The following is a 21,962-nucleotide window of genomic DNA, read 5'->3' as shown; positions in this document are numbered from 1 at the left end:
ACCCCCCCCCCCCCCCCGCCCCCGCAAACCTCCACTGCTGAAATGGGGCAGAACCTTGGTTTTATCTTCCTGATGATGAGAATGTCACCTCTCCAGGGCTGCAGCAAACGGGTCCCTGCTGGCAGCAGAGTGAACCGTAGTTTTGTTACACCTGAAACCCTTCTGAGTGTGTTATCCTCCTGTGCCCCATCTCTGGAGGAGGAGGAGGAAATCTCTGCTCAGTCCTGCAGCGCTAATGAATAACGACATCTCTGAAACAACGTGTGACAGCACAAGTGAGATTCTGCCACCTCTGAAAGAAAAAACAATCCAGGCCTTAGTTTTTCCCTTGACTCCAGCTTAAATCTCCAAGCCTGAAATGGAATAACATTCTCATGCGTTGCAGACACCTGAAATACTTTCAAGCTGCTTCTCCACTGGGTATAGGAGGCTGCCGTGCTGTTTAAATTGTAGGTGATGCTCCTTTTCAATTTCCTTGTGCACCTGATAATGCTGGGGATGAGATGCCCTGGTGCTTTCCCATTCTGTGCGGGTGTTTGGTGTGGGCTGTGACACTCTGGGCACCCCTCTGTATGTGATGTGCCTGTCCCAGCTGCACACACATCGATCTGTCACTGGCTTTGAGACAGGGAGCACCACAGGAGTCTTCTCTAATTGTTTAGAGAAGCTACTCTATTTTTAAATGCTGCCCTAAACATATGGGAAATGAAAAACTTACAGAAAATAGAAAGGAGGAGGGTGGGGATGGGCAAAGTTCTTTTTATTATAAAAGTTTAATGTCTTCCGATGTGGCTGTTTCCGTCAGACCTGTGAAGAGCTAATTGCAGCAGTACTGAGGGCTTACAGGAAGTTTAAGCATGTAAAGGTGAGCATTGATCCTAATTGTCTCCCTATTTTCTTTTGAATCTGTTGTCTGATATTTCTGATTTGGTTTTTGTCTTTAAATTGCTGAATATTGGCATCCCTGTTCTCTAAATATAAATTTGAGAAGAGCTAGAAAACTTTTGCGGAGATGGCCTATATCTCAAGGTATGCTTTTAAAAGTTTATCAGAGGAGCTATCTTGACTGGGAGCTGACCCCACTTTTTTAAACTGGACTGAGGGTTTTTTTAAAAAAACAAATATCTCTTATATATCAAGCAGACTTGTTTTGATACCTAATTAAGTTAATTTAGGTAGCTTAACACAGTTCAGCAGCAGCTCATAATCATGATTTTCTACCTGATCTGATATATTGATTCTACTGATGTTTCATCCATAAATCCTTGTTTCCATGCAGCTGTAATTGCATTTGAGAAAGGGACAACCATATGTGCCCAAGCCACCCAAAGTGCAGAGTTACTCCATTGAAATACCTCTAGAGGTAAGTGTGAGCTGAAGGCCATTGGTGAGACTGAAGTTTCACAACAGCTTTCTTGCCAGTTCCTGCAGGAAGCTGTAGAGCATCTTACGGGGTGGTAGTGAAGGTCCCAGCAGCATGTTGTGGGCAGGGGTGGGGGACAAACCAGTGATGCTGCCATGCGATGCCAAAACAGCTTTCACACTGTCTCCTGTGAACATGGCAACGGTGTGCAAAGCCTTTCCAGAAGAAATCCACGCCCTACTAGATGATGTGGGGTAGGATTTCAGCAATGAGTCCTTCTGCCTGTCTTAGGAGGTCACCTTTTTTGTTTTTCAGATCAACCTTCTTCAAGACCCCTTGGGAGCTTTTGTTCTGGATATCAGCTGTAAGTCCACAGGGACGTTTTCTTCCCTGATTTCTTGTTAGTCCAAATTATAGTAGCCAAGAGGGGGTTATGGTTTGTTTTCCCTCTCCCCTTTTTTGGAGCAGTTCAAGGGTCTGTTCTTTGCTGGAGCAATGGCATATCTACCTGTGTTAATTCATAAAAGGCAAGCTGGGTATTGGGAATCTTGTATATACACAGCCATCAGTTTGGTTCTTAGACTGCGCTGTTTATATGCTAAAGCAATGTGTATATATATATTGTATGAAGATGTGGTTGTCTGGGGGCTTAACAGTAAAATACAAAAGCCCTGATGCATGTTTCTGCATACACCTGACTTAGGTTTGTTTATCTCCAGATGCATGTACCAAATCCATCTGTTCTTCTGCATCGTAATAAGATAATTTTATTATGAATTGAGTAAAGGCAGCGTGTTGTCACTGGGGCACTATTCCCCTATTGTAAATGCACAAAAGCTTTTGGAAATATAAAATAAATTTGTTAAATATCTGCACTGAACCTTTCTGGTACTCCCCTTTGTCCTGCATCCTGGTTCTAGTCAAACCTCAATGGGGAGACTGGGCAGGCCAAGGGTGTCGAGACCTTTGTGTTTGTTAATTCAGCGTGTCAAAGTTGGGAAAATCCCAACACTTGGGATCCCAGGAGTACACACAAAGATGTTTACTGCCCCCCTGCACAGGGGACACTGTGGGATTCAAGGTGAGTCTCCTCTCCTCCTCCTTCCCCGCAGTATCTCAGTGTGTAGAGGCTTTTCTCAACACTGTGTCTTTTAAAATATCACGTCTAGCAGAAGCTGTGTAGAACCAAATACCTCTGAGGAGGCATCTCCTGCCCCTAAACGGTAGTTGGCCAGTTATGCTTCCTGCCAGCAGGATTTATGAACAAGGCTGTCGTTGTCCTTGGAAACATGTCCTGTGCACTGCAGCCAGGACGTGGCTCAAGGGACACCTCTCCCCACTGTCACACGTGCATGTCCCTTTTGTCTGTGCATCTATGTGTGGTGCCTTTGCTTCGGCTGTGAATTCTACCACTTGTGCAAGGAGGTAGGATTAAACAGAATTGCACCCTGCGGTACTGGAAACGGTATTCTGGAAATGCTAATTTCCTAAGGGCTTTAAATCAAGCGTTGAGTAGATGGAGCTGCCGTGATTTAAGTGCTTTCTGCCTTCTGGAGCAGCAGCACAGGTACCTCTGCAGAAGGCAGGTCCAGCTGGCTGTGTTCTGTGCAACCGTGTGCCTGGGCTAGCACAGGACCAGCGGGGCTCAGAAGTGTTTATTGCATTTATGTGGGTCTTGAAAGGCTTCTTAAATTGTATGAAGTTAATACAACGGAAAATGGATTTTTTTTCTGCCCACCTAAGCAAGCCTTTAGTGATTAATGCTGTAAAGTAAAAACAACAGCAACAAATTCAGTTTTATAATGTGCTGTGGATTCCAGTTCTATGAAAAATGTGTGCTTTGTAAAAGAAATTTTTCCTCCTCCTAGTATTCTTTCAAAAAATACCTTATCTCCGTAAAATCCCCTTGTCTCCGTAGCTGCATTTTGATGCTAATGGAATTCATAGCTTCATAATTCTTTGTCTCTCCTCTTGCATTGGTGCAAGGCTAAATTCTATTGCAGGGTAGATATGTTCTACTAGAGAAAAACTTAGCAGAAGAGAGGATTCACTCTTTGGTTGTGAAATTAGTTGAGCTTTTTTTTTTTCTCATCTGTTGTTCTCCTAGAGATGTATTGTGTGCGATAACTACTGCAAGAAAAAGGAAATCTTGAGGTAGAGGAGGAGTTGCTTGCTGTTGTGTCTCTGGCGCTGAACAGTAAAGAGAGAGACCATCATGAGCTTGAAGATATTTTGAGTCACATAATTCTTTATTCTAAAACTTTGATTGCTTTGTTTTAATGGGGGGAAAAACTCCTGTGTCTACTTTTGAGTTCGAGCTAAGAAAGTACAGAGGGTCTAAACAAACATTCTCCTTGTTAAAAACACATTCTTCTAGAAGTGCTGCTTCCCAAACCAGTGTTGTATGTGGGCATACGCTTCAAGGGAAACTCTGGGACATTGACTATTGCTCCTGCTTTCTTTTTGGTTGCTCTACATAAATGGCTGTACTTTGCCAGCACTTAACCTGTGATCTTTTTCCCTGTAACAGGAATTTCTTATTCTCCAAGGAGACAGCGAGCCGCTGAACCTTGCAGGCAGACCACAAGAAACAGGGTGGGCAGATGGACCCCAGGGGAGCAGAAGGGTTTCCTCCCACCCCTGCAGCCAGCAGGGCTGCACAGGTACCCTGTCAACTGCCTGCATTCAACCTCCTCTTGGCATGAGATCAAGCCCAACAAATGGGTGTCAAAACATGACAGCAGGCTGCTGGTGGGTCTGCCTGGGCAACAGGTGATATTTCAGGGCTAGGGGTGGCCTCCACACCTCTTTTCCTGTCCACAGAACAGGAAATAGCTGCAAAACCTCCCTTCCATCTTTCAAAGAGTAGATGAGACTGATTTTCTACCAACTTTAGGGTAGGTCCTTCCAAGAGGCTGGTCTGTAACTTTCCCGCCAAACAGGAGTTCAGTGAATGTGAACAGTGAATTCAGTGAATGTTCAGCTTCATATTCAGGTTTGATCATCAAGTTGTACCTGTGAGGAACCTCCCAGAGCCGGGCTGGAGTTGTGGGGAGCGAGCAAGGGGGAGGGTGGTGAGTACTTCAACCAGCATCCTTGCTGCTGCCAAGCATTGTGGGCAAAGTTTCCGTAGATAACATCTACTGAACATCCAACCTTGTCAAAACCTGCAAGAGGCAACCACTGTTTGCCTTCTCCTCTGTGCACAGCTTGAGCAAGGGACTCTCCTGGTCTGAGCCTGCTCCAGGAATGATCAGCAAGGACAGCTTCATGGCTTGCCTGGTGGGAAGGCAAAATTCCAGCTCGGCCTGGTCAGTCCATGCCCTGCTCTCGTTCAGCTCTTCCACCTGTGGCTCATGGTCAGTGCTGGTCCTAACTGTTTATCCCCAGTCCACTGGGTTGAACGTAAAACTAAGGATTTTCTTTAAATGAGAGTTTTCAGAGGCTCTGTTCTAACCACAGCAAAGCACGCTGCTGCTGCTGCTCAGAAATCAAGGCACACTGCGAGGCAGGGTATTCTTCCTGCTCATGAAGCTATCCAGAAATTGCAGATACAGATTATATGACTTGAATGCTGCACTATTTATGATGTGTGTTCAGTCACCTAAATCACGTTGGCAGTGTTTGAGCTTTGCCTGGATAATTGATTCAAATGTAAATTGAATGAATAAATCCTTTACAGCTAAAATACGCTCTCTTTTTATCTTGATTCTTTTTCTTCTTTTTGTTGAATGGCATAGAAAATAGGTAGTTATAATCTCATAAATAGATATTTGACTACCTTTGTAGGAGGGCAGGTAAAATGAGGTTTGTATGGTCTGTTTTGAAATGCTTTAGTGTTTTGTTTATTGCGTTACTAACCCGTTTATAACTTGGCTTCTGTACTTCTGGTCAATAATCTGCTTGTGGAAATGTTTGTGCCAGTCTTCAATGGCGAGGCCAGGCGGTTATTTATTTCTTTAAGTGCACATTAGTCAAGGGCAAAATATCAGAGAAATCTTTTTGTTTGTTTGTTTTTTCTTTTTAAATAGCCATGGAGTGAAGTATTGTGGAGAACGTGTGCCCCACTGGCATCAAAGCTTTCTCTGGTTTGGGAATCTGCACAGAGGGACTCAAACTGGCATCGGGACAAGCCTTTGTGAGCATTTTGTGAGCGTTTTAAGCTATTTTTTTCCTCAAGGCTTCCCTGACGTTTCATCAGAGACAGGGTGAACATGCAAACTACAAGCCAACAAAAGAATGTGTTTGAGCTTTCCTCCCAGCCTGGTTATGTTTAATCAGCAGTTCCACAGATGGTAATTCTTGGAGCCGGTGTCTCTTCGGCGCAGCCCGTTGGCCCCTGGCTCCCTCATCCCCAGCAGTTCAAGGACGGTGTTTCTGCTCTCGGAGCAAACATCCAGCCAGTGCATGGAACCAGGCGCCTGACATTCCTCGGGCTATAAATATTTGGGCGTTTTTCATGTGTCGGGGCAGGAATCCCAGCACTGCATATACTGGGCACTTGCTGCCTTGAGTCCTGGTTGCAGCTGGGATAGAGTTAATTTTCTTCCTAGTAGCTGCTGGGTTTTGGATTTAGTAGGAGAATGATGCTGATAACACATATTGTGTTAGATGTTGCTAAATAATGCTTACGTTAAGTCAAGGGCTTTTTCAGCTTCCCGTGGAAGCAGAGAGGGAGCAGAGACAGGACAAAGCTGGCCAAAGGAATATTCACTGCGATGCTTCCCTGTGTCCTCAGAGTTTGTGTAAATGTCCAGACCTCTTTTGAATCTAATTAACTTCTTGGCTTCGGAGATGCCCTTTGGCAGAATATCCCATATTTGAATTGCCAATGTGAAAATACATTTCCTCCTGCCCGTTCTCCAAAAGCCAAAAAATCCCTGTTTTAGCTGCTTATGCCATAGCCCTGTGTGCTGGAGGTCTTGTGCTTACATGGTTTCTTTTTCTGTCTTTTTACTTCTGCCTCTGCTTATCTCATTGCAGGGCCAGGGGCTGGCTGTTCTGGGGCAACTGGTGCAGCAATCTAGTGTTACTGGGTAGATGGTGTTGTTACCCCAGTGCTGTGAGCTGTTGCTGGTACCACTTCCAAAAACGTAGAAAAGTCCATCTTTCCCCCCCTCCCTGAGTCTTTCTCCCCATCTCTCAGTCTCCTGCAGGCACTCTGTGTGCCTCTGAACACCCGCTGTTCCTGCAACTACTTGCTGGATGGAAAGGGACTGGGTTGCTTCTGCATTTGTATAACAAGAGGCTTGTTTGTGCCCTGTGTGGTTGCTGCCAGCTGTTGAGCATCAATATTTATAGATTTTGTTACACAGCTTCTTGCATGTGTGTTCTGTTTATAGGGGAAAAAAATTGCAAATAAAATGGTTCGTGCCCAAACTTGCCGCTACCCAGAATCTGAATTTCTCTCTCCCTATCTCTGCTGTTATGAATAGGAGATTTTGTAAGTGGCTTCAGAGCCCGACTCCGGCTATTTAGAAAACATCCATTCAATAAATCATATGGGGAGCAGCTGCCGCTCTCTGCTGAGCCAAGGCACATCAGATAAAATATTGCTCATTTATTTGGTTTGGTAGAAATAAAGTTGCTCTAGTGGAACATCATTACAGGCTGTTCTTAATTCACCTCAGGGCTATTTCTAATAGCAGCACACAATTCTCCTGTGACAGTCTGAGTGAATGAGATGGGTGTTTTGATGTCAAGCTGAATGTAAGAAAGGTTTTAGGAATCAAAGCTTTGAAAGAGAAATAACTACTGTTTGTGCTCTGATACTGGAAGAGGTCCCTGTTTTATTATTAACACTATAGCTATTGAAAGTCCTGACACTTGTTCCTTGGGGATTTGAAGCAATTCAAGCCATGAAATACTGTTTCAGCTCAGCCTTTTACAAGCCACTGCGTGTTGCTAAAGCTGAAGGTGGCCTTGATAGCTGGTGGAGGCGCCCAGGGCTGGCATTAAGTTAATAATATTTGTGTGATTTTTATTTTTTTTCTCAGCTGTGTGGCAACTGGGAAACCTGCTTCTGCCCAGCTCTTGGCTTACAGCAGATATAGCTGCCTTTGTCCAAGCAGAAGGGTTTATGGAAAGCTGTCCAAGGCATTTCAATTTAGGCTTGCTGCTTTGCACAAATGTCAGCAGCATCATATTTAGCAACAGGGCTGTGGCATCTGTAGGCACGCTCCCTGCTGGTCTGGAGAGATGCTTGGGGATGTTACTTTAAAAAAGAAAAAGTGAAGGAGTAGGAAGGAGGAGTGTTGCAATGTAGGACCGGGTGCACATTTTCTTTGACAAGGAACAGGCATCTAATCAGGATCCTGCTTTTCTCCTTAGAAAATTAAGTCTCAAAATGTCTAATCTCCTCCTTGCCTCACAGCTAGGTGAAAACAAGTGAGAGAATTGTGTGGATCTGAAGCCGTTACCGTATTGCAGGCCAGACAGACGACTGCTGCGATTCCCTTTTCTCTGTGTTATATCTTTAAATGCCCAGTCACTTTGACATTCATTTTGGGTGTGGAGCTGCAGATGGGAGCAGTGTATCCCCCTCCTCCATGGCAGCCCTTCTCTGCCCTGGCTTGTCTTAATCATTCTCTATAAAATAGAGGTAACTGGTGGAAAACGTACGGCTGCTCCAGCTTCCAGAAAAGCAGCTTGTGCTGCTGCGAGCGATAAAGCTCTCAATGCAACGGCAGCGGCTGGATTCCTCCGTGCTGAATTGTGTTTGGGTGGACAAAACAGCTGCTCTTTGTTGCTGGGGTGTGTGTGGAGGGCTGAGACAGGCTCCGAAGCCCCAGGTGTCTGATCACAGACCCCTTGGCTGCCTGTCCTGGAGGGCACGGTGTCACCGGCACGCAGGGAATTGGGTGCGAGTGACAAGATGCTCGTGGTTCCTGGGAAGAAATAAACAGCAGGAGAAAAATGATTTACAAGTGGCTGGTCTAGTCCGAGTCTGAACAGCACGACTGTGCTTCCCGGGCAGTGATACTGCTGATGCTTGTGGTCGTATTAAACATGGTCCCTCTCCTGACAGCCCAGATAGCCCCTGCTTAGCAATCACTTCTGCTGAGAAAAGGCAAAGAAAGAATTGTGTGCTGAAATAGCAAAGATCAGGGGGCAGAGCTCTCTTGCTAACTGCTGGAGATGACCTTGATTCCACACGTGAGCATCATTCCATGAGGGTATTTATTCCGTGTTGCGCGCCACAAGCTTGAAGAATCTCAAGACCTCATTTTCATCTCAGTAATTTTATATGGCAAATAGGAAAGTCGTCTTTTTTATCCAGACTCTCTGCTCCAAATAAACCTCCAGAGTGCTCATCTCCTGTACATAAGAGTTTCTCAAAATACTAGTGATGAAGCTGTTTAGTTCAGCTCTATTTCCATGCTCTCGGTGACTTTGTTAAACAGCAGTTCCCTGCAGACGGCTGTGGCTTTGATGCTACTTGGTGTATGGCACATTAAAAATCCTTAACTTGGTTTCTAAAGTCTCACTAAAAACCCTACTGGGACTTTGATGTAGAGAAGATTCCACTCAAAGTATCCAAACTCTCTGAAGCTCGCCCGGCCTTATCTCGGAGGCAGACCAGCGAGTGGTTGCCTCAGGCAATAAAATATCAGTGGCAGCAAAAAATGTGTAGTGATTATTTATGGTCAGAGCATCTGCAGGCAGGAGAGGCTGCTGGAAATTACCAGAGCCTGGTGATGCCTTGAAGAATCCCCCGTTCTTCATTTTGGAGACAATATTGATGGCCGTGGTTCAGCCGTTTCCTTATCTGGGGTGATCCAGCCGAAACGTCTCAGTGGAGCGCTCCCTAATTTCATGCACAAATTCCAGTTGTGAGCATCTGTGCCCCCTAATGTTTACAAAGGGTCTCTCTTGCTAAAAGACAGGATGCTAAAAGCAACTGCGGAACTTTATTTAGGTTTTAATTAGACGGCAGCAAGTTTTTTTTAAGCACGACAACCTTTTTTGCTGCCGAGTACCGTGGTTGTGCTTTCCCGTGGGGCTGCTGGCTCACAGATGGTGGGGTACCTTCGGCGTGCCCGTGTCGGTGAGTACGTCACCATCGTGTATGGAAACAGCTCTGGTGGTGGAGCTTGTTAGTGAATATTGTTAATGGATCAATCTGTGCTGTTTTAACATTAACAAAGTCTTGTTTTCACTGTGTGAGTGAGTGAAATTGGCCTCGAACCAATTTTTTTTTTTTTTTTAAAACTTCACACTCTAGTGTGAAATTCTAGGGCACGGTGTGTGACTCGCTCCACTGTGCTATATTTGTTTTCTAGGTTGATATTTAGTTTTTTGCAATGTAGCAGATACTGCATCCAATTGCTTTTCAGAGTTAAAGGGGAATTAAATGAGCTCTCTCTTCGTGGTTTTTTTTTTTTTTTTTTTTTGTCTATATTGCATTTTTGTGCACAGGAATCAATTTGACCCTGCTGTGAGTTGCTTTAGAAGAGTGTTATCCCGTGTGTGTCTTTGAAATCATTTTCTGTGTGACATTCCCAACCCCTTCTGCATTCGGTCCCTGCTCTAACAGAGTAACCCCCGGCCCTTCAGCCCTGCGTTAAATGGCATCAGGCTCCAGCGAAGCTCTTCTCATCCCGTGACGCCCTTTCTCATCTTTGGGCCCTGCCTTGTTCCCGGGGCCGGGGGGAGCCGGGGGTGTCCCTGTCCCCGGGGTCGGGTGGAGGTCCCTCTCCCCGGGCAGTCCCTGCCCTTGCGGCGCCGCCCGCCGCCAGCAGGGGGCGGTATAACCCAAGCCGCGCCGTGCCCCGGCCCGGAGCGGAGCCGCCCGCTGCTCTCAGGGTCGCCGGTTCGAGCCCCGCACCGCCCCATCCGCCTCAGCCCAGCCTTGAGTGTGCGTGGTGCTATTTACCCGCACCCGGCGTGTCCCCGTGGGCTTGTCCCTTGTGCTCTTTCTTCCTGCAGTGTGTGAATGTATTTACCAGTTTCATGTGGCTTGCTTCCATGTTGGCTCAAGGTCTGGGCACTGTGGGACCCCGTCCTGGGCGAGCTTCAGGCTCCCCGCACTGCCTGCATCATGACGTGAGGAGATGTGGCTGTTTCTCGCTCCCCTTCACTCGTTGCCCTCTCTGAGAGCTGGGACTTTGCCCCTTTTTTTTTTTTTGCATACGCCCTTTCTCATCTTTGGGCCCTGCCTTGTTCCCGGGGCCGGGGGGAGCCGGGGGTGTCCCTGTCCCCGGGGTCGGGTGGGGGTCCCTGTCCCCGGGCAGTCCCTGCCCTTGCGGCGCCGCCCGTCGCCAGCAGGGGGCGGTATAACCCCAGCCGCAGCGTGCCCCCGCCCGGAGCAGAGCCGCCCGCTGCATTCAGGGTCGCCGGTTCGAGCCCCGCGCCGCTCCATCCGCCTCAGCCCAGCCCTGAGTGTGCGTGGTGCTATTTACCCGCACCCGGCGTGTCCCCGTGGGCTTGTCCCTTGTGCTCTTTCTTCCTGCAGTGTGTGAATGTATTTACCAGTTTCATGTGGCTTGCTTCCATGTTGGCTCAAGGTCTGGGCACTGTGGGACCCCGTCCTGGGCGAGCTTCAGGCTCCCCGCACTGCCTGCATCATGACGTGAGGAGATGTGGCTGTTTCTCGCTCCCCTTCACTCGTTGCCCTCTCTGAGAGCTGGGACTTTGCCCCTTTTTTTTTTTTGCATCAAAATTACCCTTCAGTTTGGAAACAGGAACCCCGAGGGATGATGTGTGTAAAATCTGTGACATCTCCCCCCGTGCACAGGAGCTGGACAGGGGATGGGTACTCAAAGTTATCTGCTCTAGCTGTAGGCATGAATTTGGGATGCTGAGCCACAGCAGGGTCAGAGGCAGGGCAGCTGCCCTCCCTGCCAGCGTGACTGTGTTCTTCACCCTCCCCAGCCTGCTCCTGGTTTTATCTCCTCTAATGCCTCTTTGTCTCCTTGTTTCAGCCTTGCACTGGTGTTTTGAGGCTTCTGCCCTGAGACAGGATCCTTGTACCAGCCGGCACTGGACTGTCCATGGAAGGGAAATGGCATATGGGTGAGTCCTGCTCGTCAGGATAATTAACTCATTAGCAAGGTTTGTTTAACATGAACTCACTCTCTTGTTTCAGCTGCAGTTTCTTTAGAGCAGTTGGTATCTCCCTGGAAATAGGCATTTATTTACACAATGCTGACTCCAAATCCCTGACTACTTGTAGGGGCTGTAATTTATCCCCTGAGGAAGGTCTGGACAGAGCACGGCACTAATTCTGCCACCTGTGCTAATGATGTGCCCAAAGAGACCATGGCAAGTCTCTATTAAAAGCTGAGAATAAGACAGAAAGCCTGAAATCTTTACTTACAGAAGATGTATGTATGTAATATAAGGCTGCTGCTAATTCTTCCCAGGGATTAATAGAGACAATCAAGGACAATTTCACTAGGTATTGCTTTTCTTTCTCTAAAGCAAAGCTGCCCCAAACCTGAGGGAAGACAGAAGCATGACTTTGAGTCTGTGTTGCTCTCCTTCAGTCAAATGGAAATAGCTGTCTTTATTTAAAAGGTCTCTGTTGGCACCACAGTGCTGACAATTTCTGAGACAGTGAAATGGACAGAAATCCATTTTCCAGGCTGGAAGGAAGGCAAAGAATAAATTGGAAGAATGAAGAGTGAGGAGGAATTGAGGCGTTCACGGTGCTCGCAGCGCAAGTGATTGGAAGTGATGGGAGGGAGGCAGGAAAGGGATTCATTTGTTTAAAATATAGGACTAGATTTGACTTTAAAGTGCACTTTGCATCACTGAGAAAGCCATGCTGCTGTGTCAGTGCTGGGGGGTGTGCCAGGCAGCACATGTGCCAGCTCAGACCAGCTGCCTGCAGATATGGGGGTTCTTCTGGCCATGCACCCCAAACGTGGGGAAGGCAGCCTCTCCGTGCCCCACAGCCTCTCACTGGGGACTCCTCACAGTCCTGTGGAAGGTTAAAGCCTTTTCTGCTGACCTGACCAGGCCTTTGAACATCAGGAGGTTTGTGGCAAGTGGCCAAGCTTGCCTTGCCTGGGGCCAGATCAAAAAGGATGCTCTGGGGAAACCTGGAACGTGCCAGACCTGGAGAAGTCAAGATGCAAGAAGCCCACCTAGAAGGGTGCTCAGGGCATCACTGAGGCTTCCACTCAGTCTCTGCAGGCTGATGACAGACAGGAACTGATAAAATATCACAAAACTCCATGAAACCAAGGCCTGCCTGAGGCAGCTGGGGAAGGGTTTTCAGGATTTCCCAGGCTTTCCTGCCTGGTGTGGCTTGGTTCCCCTGTGAGTCCTTTGGCCAGTGCTGCTTTCAGCATTGTGTTGTGGAGCTCCGATGTTGGCAAAGCCTGAAGACGTGTCTGTGCAAGTGCCTCCGTTTCTGCACTGCACCTTGTCACACTGCATCTGGTTAATGAAGTTTGTCCCTTTTCTGCGGCCGATAACATTATGCTCATTTTACTTCAGTTCACATCTCGGAAGCAGAAAGTTTCCTGTCTAAAATTCCTGGAGACATTGATTTGTTGTTATCTCACGGTAGCTATTTTATTCTGCCTTGCTGTTTATGCTCGGCACTGCAGATGCACCCAGAAATCAATGCTGCTGTTCTTACTCCTTTTGACAGGCAGCTCCTTGGAGCTGCTGCCCATGAGTCTCCTCTTCTCCTCCCTGTTTTCCCTGCCTGTGCTCTCTGCGTGGCCCTTCCCTGAGATTATATTTCTGTTTCTCCAGTTCCCTATGTAGGAAACTGCACGGGTGAGTGATCAGACACCAGGGAAGCTGGAAAGGATGCTTTTGACGTCTGCCCACGCACAACATGCCACAGCTCCCTGGGATGTGCGCTGAGCAGGAGTCCTGGGTCAGAGCGAGCCCAGGATCGATTTGGCAAGGCTTGCTGTTGTTTTAAAGAGTGATTGGTATTAATTAAGCTGCTCTGCCCTCGTGGACTGCTGACAATGGAAGCTGCTAATCCAACTGTAAATCTGGCTGTGGGGATCGTGGGTTTCCAGTCCCAAAACTTGAGGAGGGTTTGATTCCTTCAGTTCTGACTAAAACCCGCCAGCTCATTTCTGGGAATTTTTAGTTCATGTTTTGACAAATCCTGTTGCTAAAAATTAGCTTTTGAGTCTGGCACTGGGAGGATTTATTCATCCCAGACTAAGCAAGAACACAGGTAATTTTACAAAGACAGATGCTTCACTAACGCAGTGTTTCTGGTTCACATAATTGAGCGTGTTACCCTGGGTCGGGGAGTTCAGAGAAAGGTTCCCTCCTTCCATTTCCCTGAGCAATTTCATAAACAGCAGTGGAAACAAATTTCCCCTGAGCCAGGCTGCTTGCAGTGAAGCAGAGTGAATATAGCACCTAATGATGCTCTTCCATGCATTTGTTTTCCAGCCTCTGGACTGAATTGCCACTGACCAACACACCGACCGAGGGGACAGACCTACTGCGGTGCAAGTCCCACTGTGTTGCCATCGTTGCTGTATTCCCAGGTGAAGTGACAAGTTGGGAAAACACTTCATCAAGCTGAACTTCAGCTATTTGGAAACCAGGCTGGAGGTTTGAGCAACCTGGTCTAGTGGGAGGTGTCCCTGCCCATGGTGAGGAGGTTGGAACTCGGTGGTCTTCAAGATCTCTTCCAACTCTAACCATTCTATGATCACAGCCCAGGTACAGCCGGTGGTTAAAACCTATTTCATTTTTCCCCTTCTTTTCCCGGTTTTTGTCCTAGTGGCCTCATTTAGTTTGAGGTTTGTGGTGTCATTTTCCTATCTGAGCACGTTCTCCATTCTCTAGAGCTGGTGGCTTCTTGTTGACATCAGTGAAGTTACTTTCCGTTGACAGTTGAACTGAGCAGTTTCATTAATGCTCACAGCATCTGTTTGGAAGCAGACACTCACTATGAGGAAGTGTCCCTGCAAGAGAACAGGCTGGGTGTTTGTACGAGGCAGCTCCGTCACAGGGTGTAATTCACACTACCAGATTTAGATTTTTCACCTTGAGAAACAGGATTCAGTTTATGTGTTTTCTTAACAAGGAGTTACTATTTTACTATTTGCCTGTTAAAGGAGTTTTACAGGCAGAGGTTACTCTTCTCTCTTTTCTTTTCACCACATAACAATGGAAAAAATATTGTTGTCCTGTAGCCTCCAAACCTCTGGAACGTATCAAAACCACGATTTGTCATAAAAAATGTGGTCGTGTTCTTCAAACCGTGGTGGGAAAAGATCAGAATTTCTTTTCTTTAATGTTGCTCAGCATTTTAGTTTGGGGTGAATGCAGCTCTCCCAAGTTTTTCCCTAAGCTTTTGTGGCTCTAAATGTTAGAGGAAACAGTATCAGTGAATGCAATAATATTTAATAAAAATACAGAATTTTTGACTTTAATATTAATTCCTCTAAAGTTCTTGTTGCTGTCTGACCTGCCATCTTTCTAAGCCACAAGCTCGGGGCAGTTCTGAATACCAGAGGCTGCTCCGGAGCATCTCTCCTCTGCAGGTGTTAGTCTTTCCATTCGCCCTTCCACTTCCCAGCATTTGTGTTGTGATAATCTCTTCTAGCATTTCTTGCAATGCTTCATTTTAATATATATTCCCTTGTCACTGCAGAACTGAATTCAACCTCCTGGTAAGTGATATCTAAATCACTGCTGCAAGGAGAGCATGAAATATAGGTGCGTGAGGGGGAGGCAAAGGATATGACTGAACAAGAAAAACCCTCACGCAGCGAGAAGAAATATCTACGGCAGTGTATAAAATGTGCTGCTTTCCTTACAGCTGCTGCTGGCTGCTGTTGGTACGTTATGCGTGTGTCAGGTACGAACACAGATAGCTGCCTCTTGCCATTTAACGGCGAGATTATCTGATTTGAGCGGTCGGTCGTGGTGTGCATATGCAACGACTCGGGCGTTCGTCGTACACACAGCGACGTGTCGGAAACCATTTGGAAATCTGCTTTTGTACATGCTCAGTAGCTGCTTTTCACCAGCAGTGATGCTCCTGTGGTGTGTACCAGGCTGGAGCCAGAGCCTCCCCAATGCTTCACGGTGGACATTTACGATGACCACTCGGCCTTGTGCGTTTGGATGAAGCTCTTTGAAAGGGAATAAAAAAGGAGGAACACGGGGAGGTTGTCCCAGGCAGTAAAAGCACATTAGGGTAAGCGGCAGAGTCAGCAATAAAAACAGTAAGTGTAAATCACCCTGAGACACCTGGGGAGAAAATGGGAAAAGCAGGACTAGAGCTGCTGGTCGGATGTGGGCACCATGATGTGCTGGAGAGGGAGCAGGTGCCTGGGGGCCAGGAAGGACCACGCTTCTGTGGCTCTGCACTTTGCACCCCACCAAGGGTCTCTGGGAGATGCTGGAGGTGAGCTTGTAGCGGAGCTCCCTGTCCTTTCCTCGCTGGCCAAGCACTGCAGTCACCATCTCAGCAGCCAGCTGGGCTGCATCTTCTGGTGGAGATGATTTTTGACTTGACTCTGCTGCTGCAGCCTTCTCAGACTGGGTAAATTCATTCCCTGCTTCTGGGGCAAGACTGTCAGCACACCACATCCAGGCCAGATTGAGCGTGTGTCAAATATAACAAGAGCTCATACAGCGTTTCTGTGATGGGGTTGTTTCATTGAGTCTGAGCCCTCAGAAGCATGTGCTGAAGGACCTTCCTGCTCGGGGAGAGCACTTTGCTCTTACTGCAAGAAAACACCTTGTGTGGTATTGTAAGAGTATCCTAAGGCTATTTTTGCCACCTTCTGTATTCCCATGGCAGAGCTAGCCCAAAACTCGCTATGGTGGTGGCAGCTTTCTCTGAACTTTAACTGTTCCTGTGCCAACATTGTCCCTGAGCCTGAGCAGCTCCTCTCTCCTCTCCCTCCCTGATATTTACCCCTCGCCTGTGTTTGTGGAGAACGATCATATCTCTGCTCCATCTTTGTTCCACGAGGCCGAGCACACAGCCCCTCTCTGGTTTCCCAATCATGTCAGCAGCCTTTTGCTGCCTGGTTTCTGCCCGACTCCATCCCTGTCGAACATGGGTGACCAGACCTGAACAAAGTCCCCAGATAAGATCTTCCTGGGGCCCTGCACAATGGAAACTTCCGCAAAGCCCAGCCAAAGCATCCACTGAGGAGTGAGATTTTCATCCCTGTGGGATGAAGGGATGAGATTTTCCTTTGAAATACGTGTTTCTGCTGCCCTCGGCTCATTCAGCACAAACGTTTCTCATTCAAAATAATATTTATTGTTGGCTTTATACATTTCAATAGAACTTCATTTTTTACAGTCAATTCACGACACTCTTTGCAGATACAACTGAAATCAATTTGAAGCTTGGTCTTAACAAAACCAATATTTATCAGGTTTCTGCAACCTCTCCACGTTGCTTTTTGTCAAGAAAATATTTTTCTAGCACTATATTTGAAACAGGAATGAGCCTTATAAGTCCCATAAGTCCTCGGGGATTGGGAAAAGTAGATTGTTTCCTGCTGTAAGCCTCCTTGAATCCGTGCCCATGTGCTCCGTGAGCTGCCTTCTCTTACTTGCAAGCCCCATCAGTCTCCTGTCAGGTTTAGATGCTTCAGTAATTCTCGTGATTTCCCAAAAAGTTGGTTTCCTCAAAGCATGAAGATCCCCACTGGGGCCACCATCACGGGGCACCCTTTTTAAGACAGACCGGGGGGGGAAAAAAGCGGTGTCTGAGTGATCCAGGCCACAAAGGGAAACGGCAGCCGGTCAAGTCAACGGTGACGTTACCTCCCTCGTATAAATCACGAGAGGTGGCAGCTGGGTGTTGCTTGCAAAGAGCAAGAGAGTAGAGGGATGGCTGCTCCTGAGACGTGGAGGTCGTGAGGAGAAGGTGTGTCTGGGTTGGCTGCAGTTTTTATATAAGGGCAACTTCTTCCATCTCAGTTGCAGCAAAAAAAAAAAAAGGGAGGAGGACATAGAGTCTCGACGACTTCCAGAAGAGCCTGAGCGGACCCGGGAGCCCTTCCCAGCTGGCTGCAGCTGATGCAGGTAATAACATCCTCTGCACAACAAAGCCTCGGCTGGGGAAGGCTGCGTGGTGGCAGGGAGATGTGTGTGGTGGTGGTGCTGCCATCCTGTTATAGCTCTGGAAGGAGGCACATGGTGAGCCTCGTGCTTCGCTTCTTCAGTTTGAGGTTCTGCTGTGCTCCAAGCTCCTGATCATCTGCCTATATCTGTCATTTCGTAATACAATTTATGTTAATAATTATTAACTTATAAATTTATAGCTAGCTTATTTGTATCACTTGAGCTTGAGCTTATTGCTTTTGGAAGTTAGAAAGAACAAGAATAATCCTCCGATGCTTCCCTTGGCAAAGACCCTTACCAAAACGTGTAATCTTTCATTGAAGGGAAACAGAAATAAAGACAGCTTAAACATCAGTTTAGCAGAAAAGCAGTTTGGCTTTCCTCTGTGTGAACACATAGAATATTTCGGGTCAGTCGCAAAGGGCCAGGAAAGGGCTTTTATTGACCCACACTTGAAGTCTGTCCATGTGTGTGGGGTGTGAACAAGGTCCTGCTGCCCCAGGCTCGAGCAGAGTCTGACTTGAGCTCGATAAAGAGTAGAGGAGGGACTTCTCACTCGATCTCTTTCCCCGTAAAGACACTGGAATCTCTTCTGGATCTCTTCTTAAATGCTTTTCCACCACTTTTCACTCTGATGTCTCCCTTGCCAGCAGGGGAATCTTCTGGAGATGACGATGTGGAAGCTTTTTGGAATATTCTTTTTTTGTGGCCTCTTCTCACCCTCTCAAGAAGTCTTGTCCGGTCTGTCCTGCGCTGTCAGTCCAGGGGCAATGCAGAATGGTAAATAGAAGACATGAGTTATATTTGTTTTGAAAGCTACGTGGGACCATGACATGGAGTAAAACCTCCTGAGTGTCTTCATCTTTATTTTATAGTTCCTCAGGGCTGCTGACTTTGCTCAGAGCTTCTGACAGCCATTGCTGGGTTCACAAGTCAGGGAAATCTTTCTGCTCCAGAACTGGGACACCAAACAGCCATACAGAATTTCAGGGCTAGATCTGGATTATTTGCACTTTTTGCCTTTGTTTCTCATTTCCATATTGGAGCAGCTGATATTTAGCAAACAGCTGCTGTGAAGTTTAGCAGCCGTGTTAATATTTGCAGTGCTCCAGCAAAAATAAGAGTCTTGTTTCAAGTTGCTTCTATTAAAAACAAACAAACAAAACCCCTTTACATGTGGGAAACAAGTTGTGGGCTGAAGCACAACCACTGAGGGCTGCTGCTCTCACCTCTGGTAGTGGACAACCACACTATACTCTTTAAGTTGGAGGTTTGGGATGCTCTCCACTGCAACCCCTCTTGCTTAATTCACTAAGGGCAGCTTTGTTTTAGTGCACGTTTTAAAATATCCTCCCCTGTGTGATTTGACTGCACTGTATAAGGAGCTTTTGGGAATGGTGGGGCTTTGTTGTATCACGCCTTTGCCAGGACAGGTCTGAGTAGAGAGGGGTTGTTGATGCAAGTATTGGTCCTCACACAGAGATGTTTTCCAGTTCTCTCAGATGCCATAATTCATAACGGGCTTCTCCAGCAGCACCTGCAGGGGCTTGTGCTCCCAAACATCGTGGGTGACGGGGGTCTGCTGAGCTCTCCCACCAGCATCACTGGGTAAGTGGGGAGCAAGGGCTTCTCCGTGAATGCACCTTCACCAACAATTCTGGAGCAACAAAAGCTGAGCTGCAGTTGACACAATTGGCTCAAGTAGTTATCCTTCTTTTATTTTGATACTGAAATACTGATCCGATGAAAGCTTTCTGTGTGGTAGCAAGGTGGATGAGGAAGTGCACTGCAGGTGATGGATGCAGACACAGAATGATGGCTCTGATGCTGCTGTTGATATCTGAGATGCTTGACAGCACTGAGATAGAGAGGGGGGAAGTTGCCACTGAGAGCTGACTGCTCTATAAAGGTGAAAGCAGTCAGCTTCCACCCCAATCTGATTCTAGATTGCCTTATTTTGAGTTTATCTCTCCTCCTGGAGCTGGTATCTCTTGCTTATAATGCTCATGCCCTCCAGCTGGAGGTGGTCATGGTGTTATAGGTGCTCTAGGTTCCTCAGTGCATAGAGCAGCTCAGCTATTAGAAGATGCCTTTAATTTGTGCCAGCTTTTGCTGTTGTTTGCAGACTGCACCTTGTGAAGGTTCAGCTCCCCAAGCTCTCGGTGGTGCTGCTGTCAGGAATCGGGGTCCAGCTGACCATTGCTGCAAAGCTGGAGCTCAGCGGCAACTGGTGAGTGTGGTGTTTCATGGTGTTTAAGGAAAAACCCTATCTTCAGGCTTCCCATTGTGTGGGTGTTTTTGCATCTTTCATGGTTGTCTAGGTGTTTCTTACCTATGATAAGGTTACAGAGCAGAACAGGCACCAAAGGATGGGTTGTGGCATTTGTAATGCGTTGCAGGAGGTGGAGGTGCAGGTTGTTGCTGCTGGCTTTGCTGAGTTCCTCTGGTTAGAGGCTGAGAGATGAAATCTGTTCAACCCATTTACTTTTTTCAGCTTGGTTGGCCTTCTTTCAGATCTAATTGATATCTTAGTGGATGTGAACATTACTGCAAACATAAAATGCACGAATTTTGAATCGGGCACAGTCCAGGTCGTCATTGAAGATTGCCTCTGCATTCTTGGTGCCATAAAGATCAAGATCCTTTCTGGGTAAGTGCCTGTGGATTTATGTTTTCCATTGCATGCAATCCCCTTGCTCTTTATCCAATCATCTAGACAATCTGCCAGGACACAGACGGCGCTCAGCTGATCCAGAGCCAGGCTTCAGGGAAAGTATTTTCTTTCCCCTTGCCAAAGTCGGTTGCTTCAGTGGAACCGGCAAAAAACTTAGTTGTCGGAAGATGAGGGTTAATTTGCCCTGTTTGCTCATGGAAATTTTAAGATCTGAAGTATGAGGTTTGATGCCACTTCCAGTGCACTTTCTTTAGATTTAGATTGTGAATTGATATCCAAAGGGTGGGAATAATAGGACAGGGAGCAATTCCAGGCAAACAGCACCATCACTTGCCCTGGTTTTTTACTCTGCCTTTGGCTGCTGTCACAGAAAGATGCTGGGCATATGGACTTTCAGTCTGAGCACTGTGGGTGTGTGTAATTCCATGCAAATGTCTCATCTCTTGCTCAATCTTATTAAATACTTGGCAGAAAGAATTTGCTGACTTCCTGTATTGATGAATGCAACAGTAAATTGATCACGGGAAATATTTTCTTTTATTGCTTTTGAATTACTCACTTTTCAGGTTCATTGAATTTCTCATAATTAATTTTTGCATTATGCATTATATTTCAATCAGTGCAGCAGCTAGTTTGAAAGAGACTGTGTAAGTGAACAGAGGAACACGACTCATCCACTCTGGGGGTCATATTTTAAGTTTTAGATGGATTAAAGTGATGGTGTGCAGGAAATGAGCTCCCTGTGGGGTAAGAGGGAGTGTGGATGTATGCGATTGGCTTCGCAGCAGTTCCTCAGACGTGTCTAGGGGCAGAGTTTGGGCATAAATAAAGAGATGCATTATGAATTCCTGCTGTCTGTGGCTTGCCGAGTGTGCTGCTGCATGTTCTAACTCAATAGTCCAGATACATATTGATTATCAAAAGGAAATGGCTCCGCAGTGCCTGCAGGCATCACACATCCCAGAGTGATCTATTTAGCAGCAGTGTTGAAATGTTACGCAGCAGATTTCCCCTCGTTATACCACGTGTAAATAGTTTGTTTCCCATAACTAACAGGGAGGTATTTCATAACAGCTCCACCTTCCCTTAACTACAGCCCTGATTTAAATACCAGAGGGAGACAACGAGACTCAGGTCACACTGCAAGAGGCACTCTCTTTTCGTGCAATGGTGTCTGCACACCCTGTGTGCTGAAGCCTTCACTTCTCAGAAATCACCCCAATTCTCCCCTCGGTGAGGCGAGCAGCTCCTTGCCCTCCCTGCCTCCTGCACAACCCCCTGCTCTTGCCAGCATTGGCTGCAGCAGTGTCCCTGAAGGGATGACTAGGGATGTAGTGGTGTATAAAATGAAGGCTGGACATCCCTTGGTCTCCTGTCCCGGAGCTGTGTTTGTAATGATTGGAATTTTTTTTCTTTTCTTTTCTTTCCAGCTTACTGTCCCTATCAGTAAATGATATAGTGCTTAACCAGCTGAGAGCAACTCTGCCAGGTTTGGTAAGCCTGAAGATGGCCTTCCTTCCATAGCTGAAACACAGAAATATCAGGAACAACGTGTTCTGAGGTCACAGTCAGCTGCACCGTCTCTCTGTGTTGCTTTCTCACATCACTGGCACGCCGTCGCTCTGCAGGGATGCCCACGGCCAGCCTGGCTCCTCTGCCTGCAGAGCGATGCCTGAAATATTCCCCAGATAAAGCAGTCCCCTTTGGTGCAGTACCACAGCTCCAGGGATGCTCCACTGCCCCCGAGTCCTTCACAGCATCCCAGTTGCTGCCTAATGCCATGCAGCGCTTTTTTTCCCTGGGGATTTAGCTGAAAAGGAGTGGATTTAGCTGAAAAGGAGTGGGTCTGATCGGGCTGAAGGGGGGTGGCGAGGGGGGCTGAGCAGTTGCATTTCT

The 21,962-nt window shown here is 47.0% G+C and overlaps 1 protein-coding gene and 1 long non-coding RNA gene across 3 annotated transcripts in view; both read left to right on the top strand.

Annotated features, from left to right (window-relative positions):
- Positions 1 to 93: 93 nt before the first annotated feature.
- LOC106895992 lies at positions 94 to 14,645 on the top strand. Of its 2 annotated transcripts, none has more exons than XR_001413557.1 (6): positions 94 to 449; positions 806 to 865; positions 1,280 to 1,363; positions 1,679 to 1,727; positions 11,287 to 11,377; positions 13,739 to 14,645. It is a non-coding gene; the product is annotated as an uncharacterized LOC106895992 (long non-coding RNA). The 2 variants fall into 2 exon arrangements; XR_001413558.1 differs by lacking the exon at positions 13,739 to 14,645 and adding an exon at positions 13,073 to 13,302.
- Positions 14,646 to 15,373: 728 nt separating this feature from the next.
- Positions 15,374 to 21,962, top strand: part of LOC106895328 (BPI fold-containing family B member 4-like) — a 37,029-nt gene continuing 30,440 nt past the window's right edge. Inside the window, exons 1-6 of the mRNA XM_014954699.1 lie at positions 15,374 to 15,500; positions 17,249 to 17,353; positions 18,043 to 18,172; positions 18,886 to 19,000; positions 19,518 to 19,622; positions 19,887 to 20,042. Coding sequence (XP_014810185.1) covers positions 17,348 to 17,353; positions 18,043 to 18,172; positions 18,886 to 19,000; positions 19,518 to 19,622; positions 19,887 to 20,042 — 512 coding nt within the window. The 5' untranslated portion in view covers positions 15,374 to 15,500; positions 17,249 to 17,347. The remainder of the gene's footprint in view (positions 15,501 to 17,248; positions 17,354 to 18,042; positions 18,173 to 18,885; positions 19,001 to 19,517; positions 19,623 to 19,886; positions 20,043 to 21,962) is intronic.

Source organism: Calidris pugnax, unplaced genomic scaffold (assembly GCF_001431845.1).
Source record: "Calidris pugnax isolate Ruff unplaced genomic scaffold, ASM143184v1 scaffold50, whole genome shotgun sequence".
Lineage (NCBI taxonomy): Eukaryota > Metazoa > Chordata > Aves > Charadriiformes > Scolopacidae > Calidris > Calidris pugnax.
Note: the sequence above shows the minus strand (reverse complement) of the source record. Positions and strands in the feature narration are given on the sequence as shown.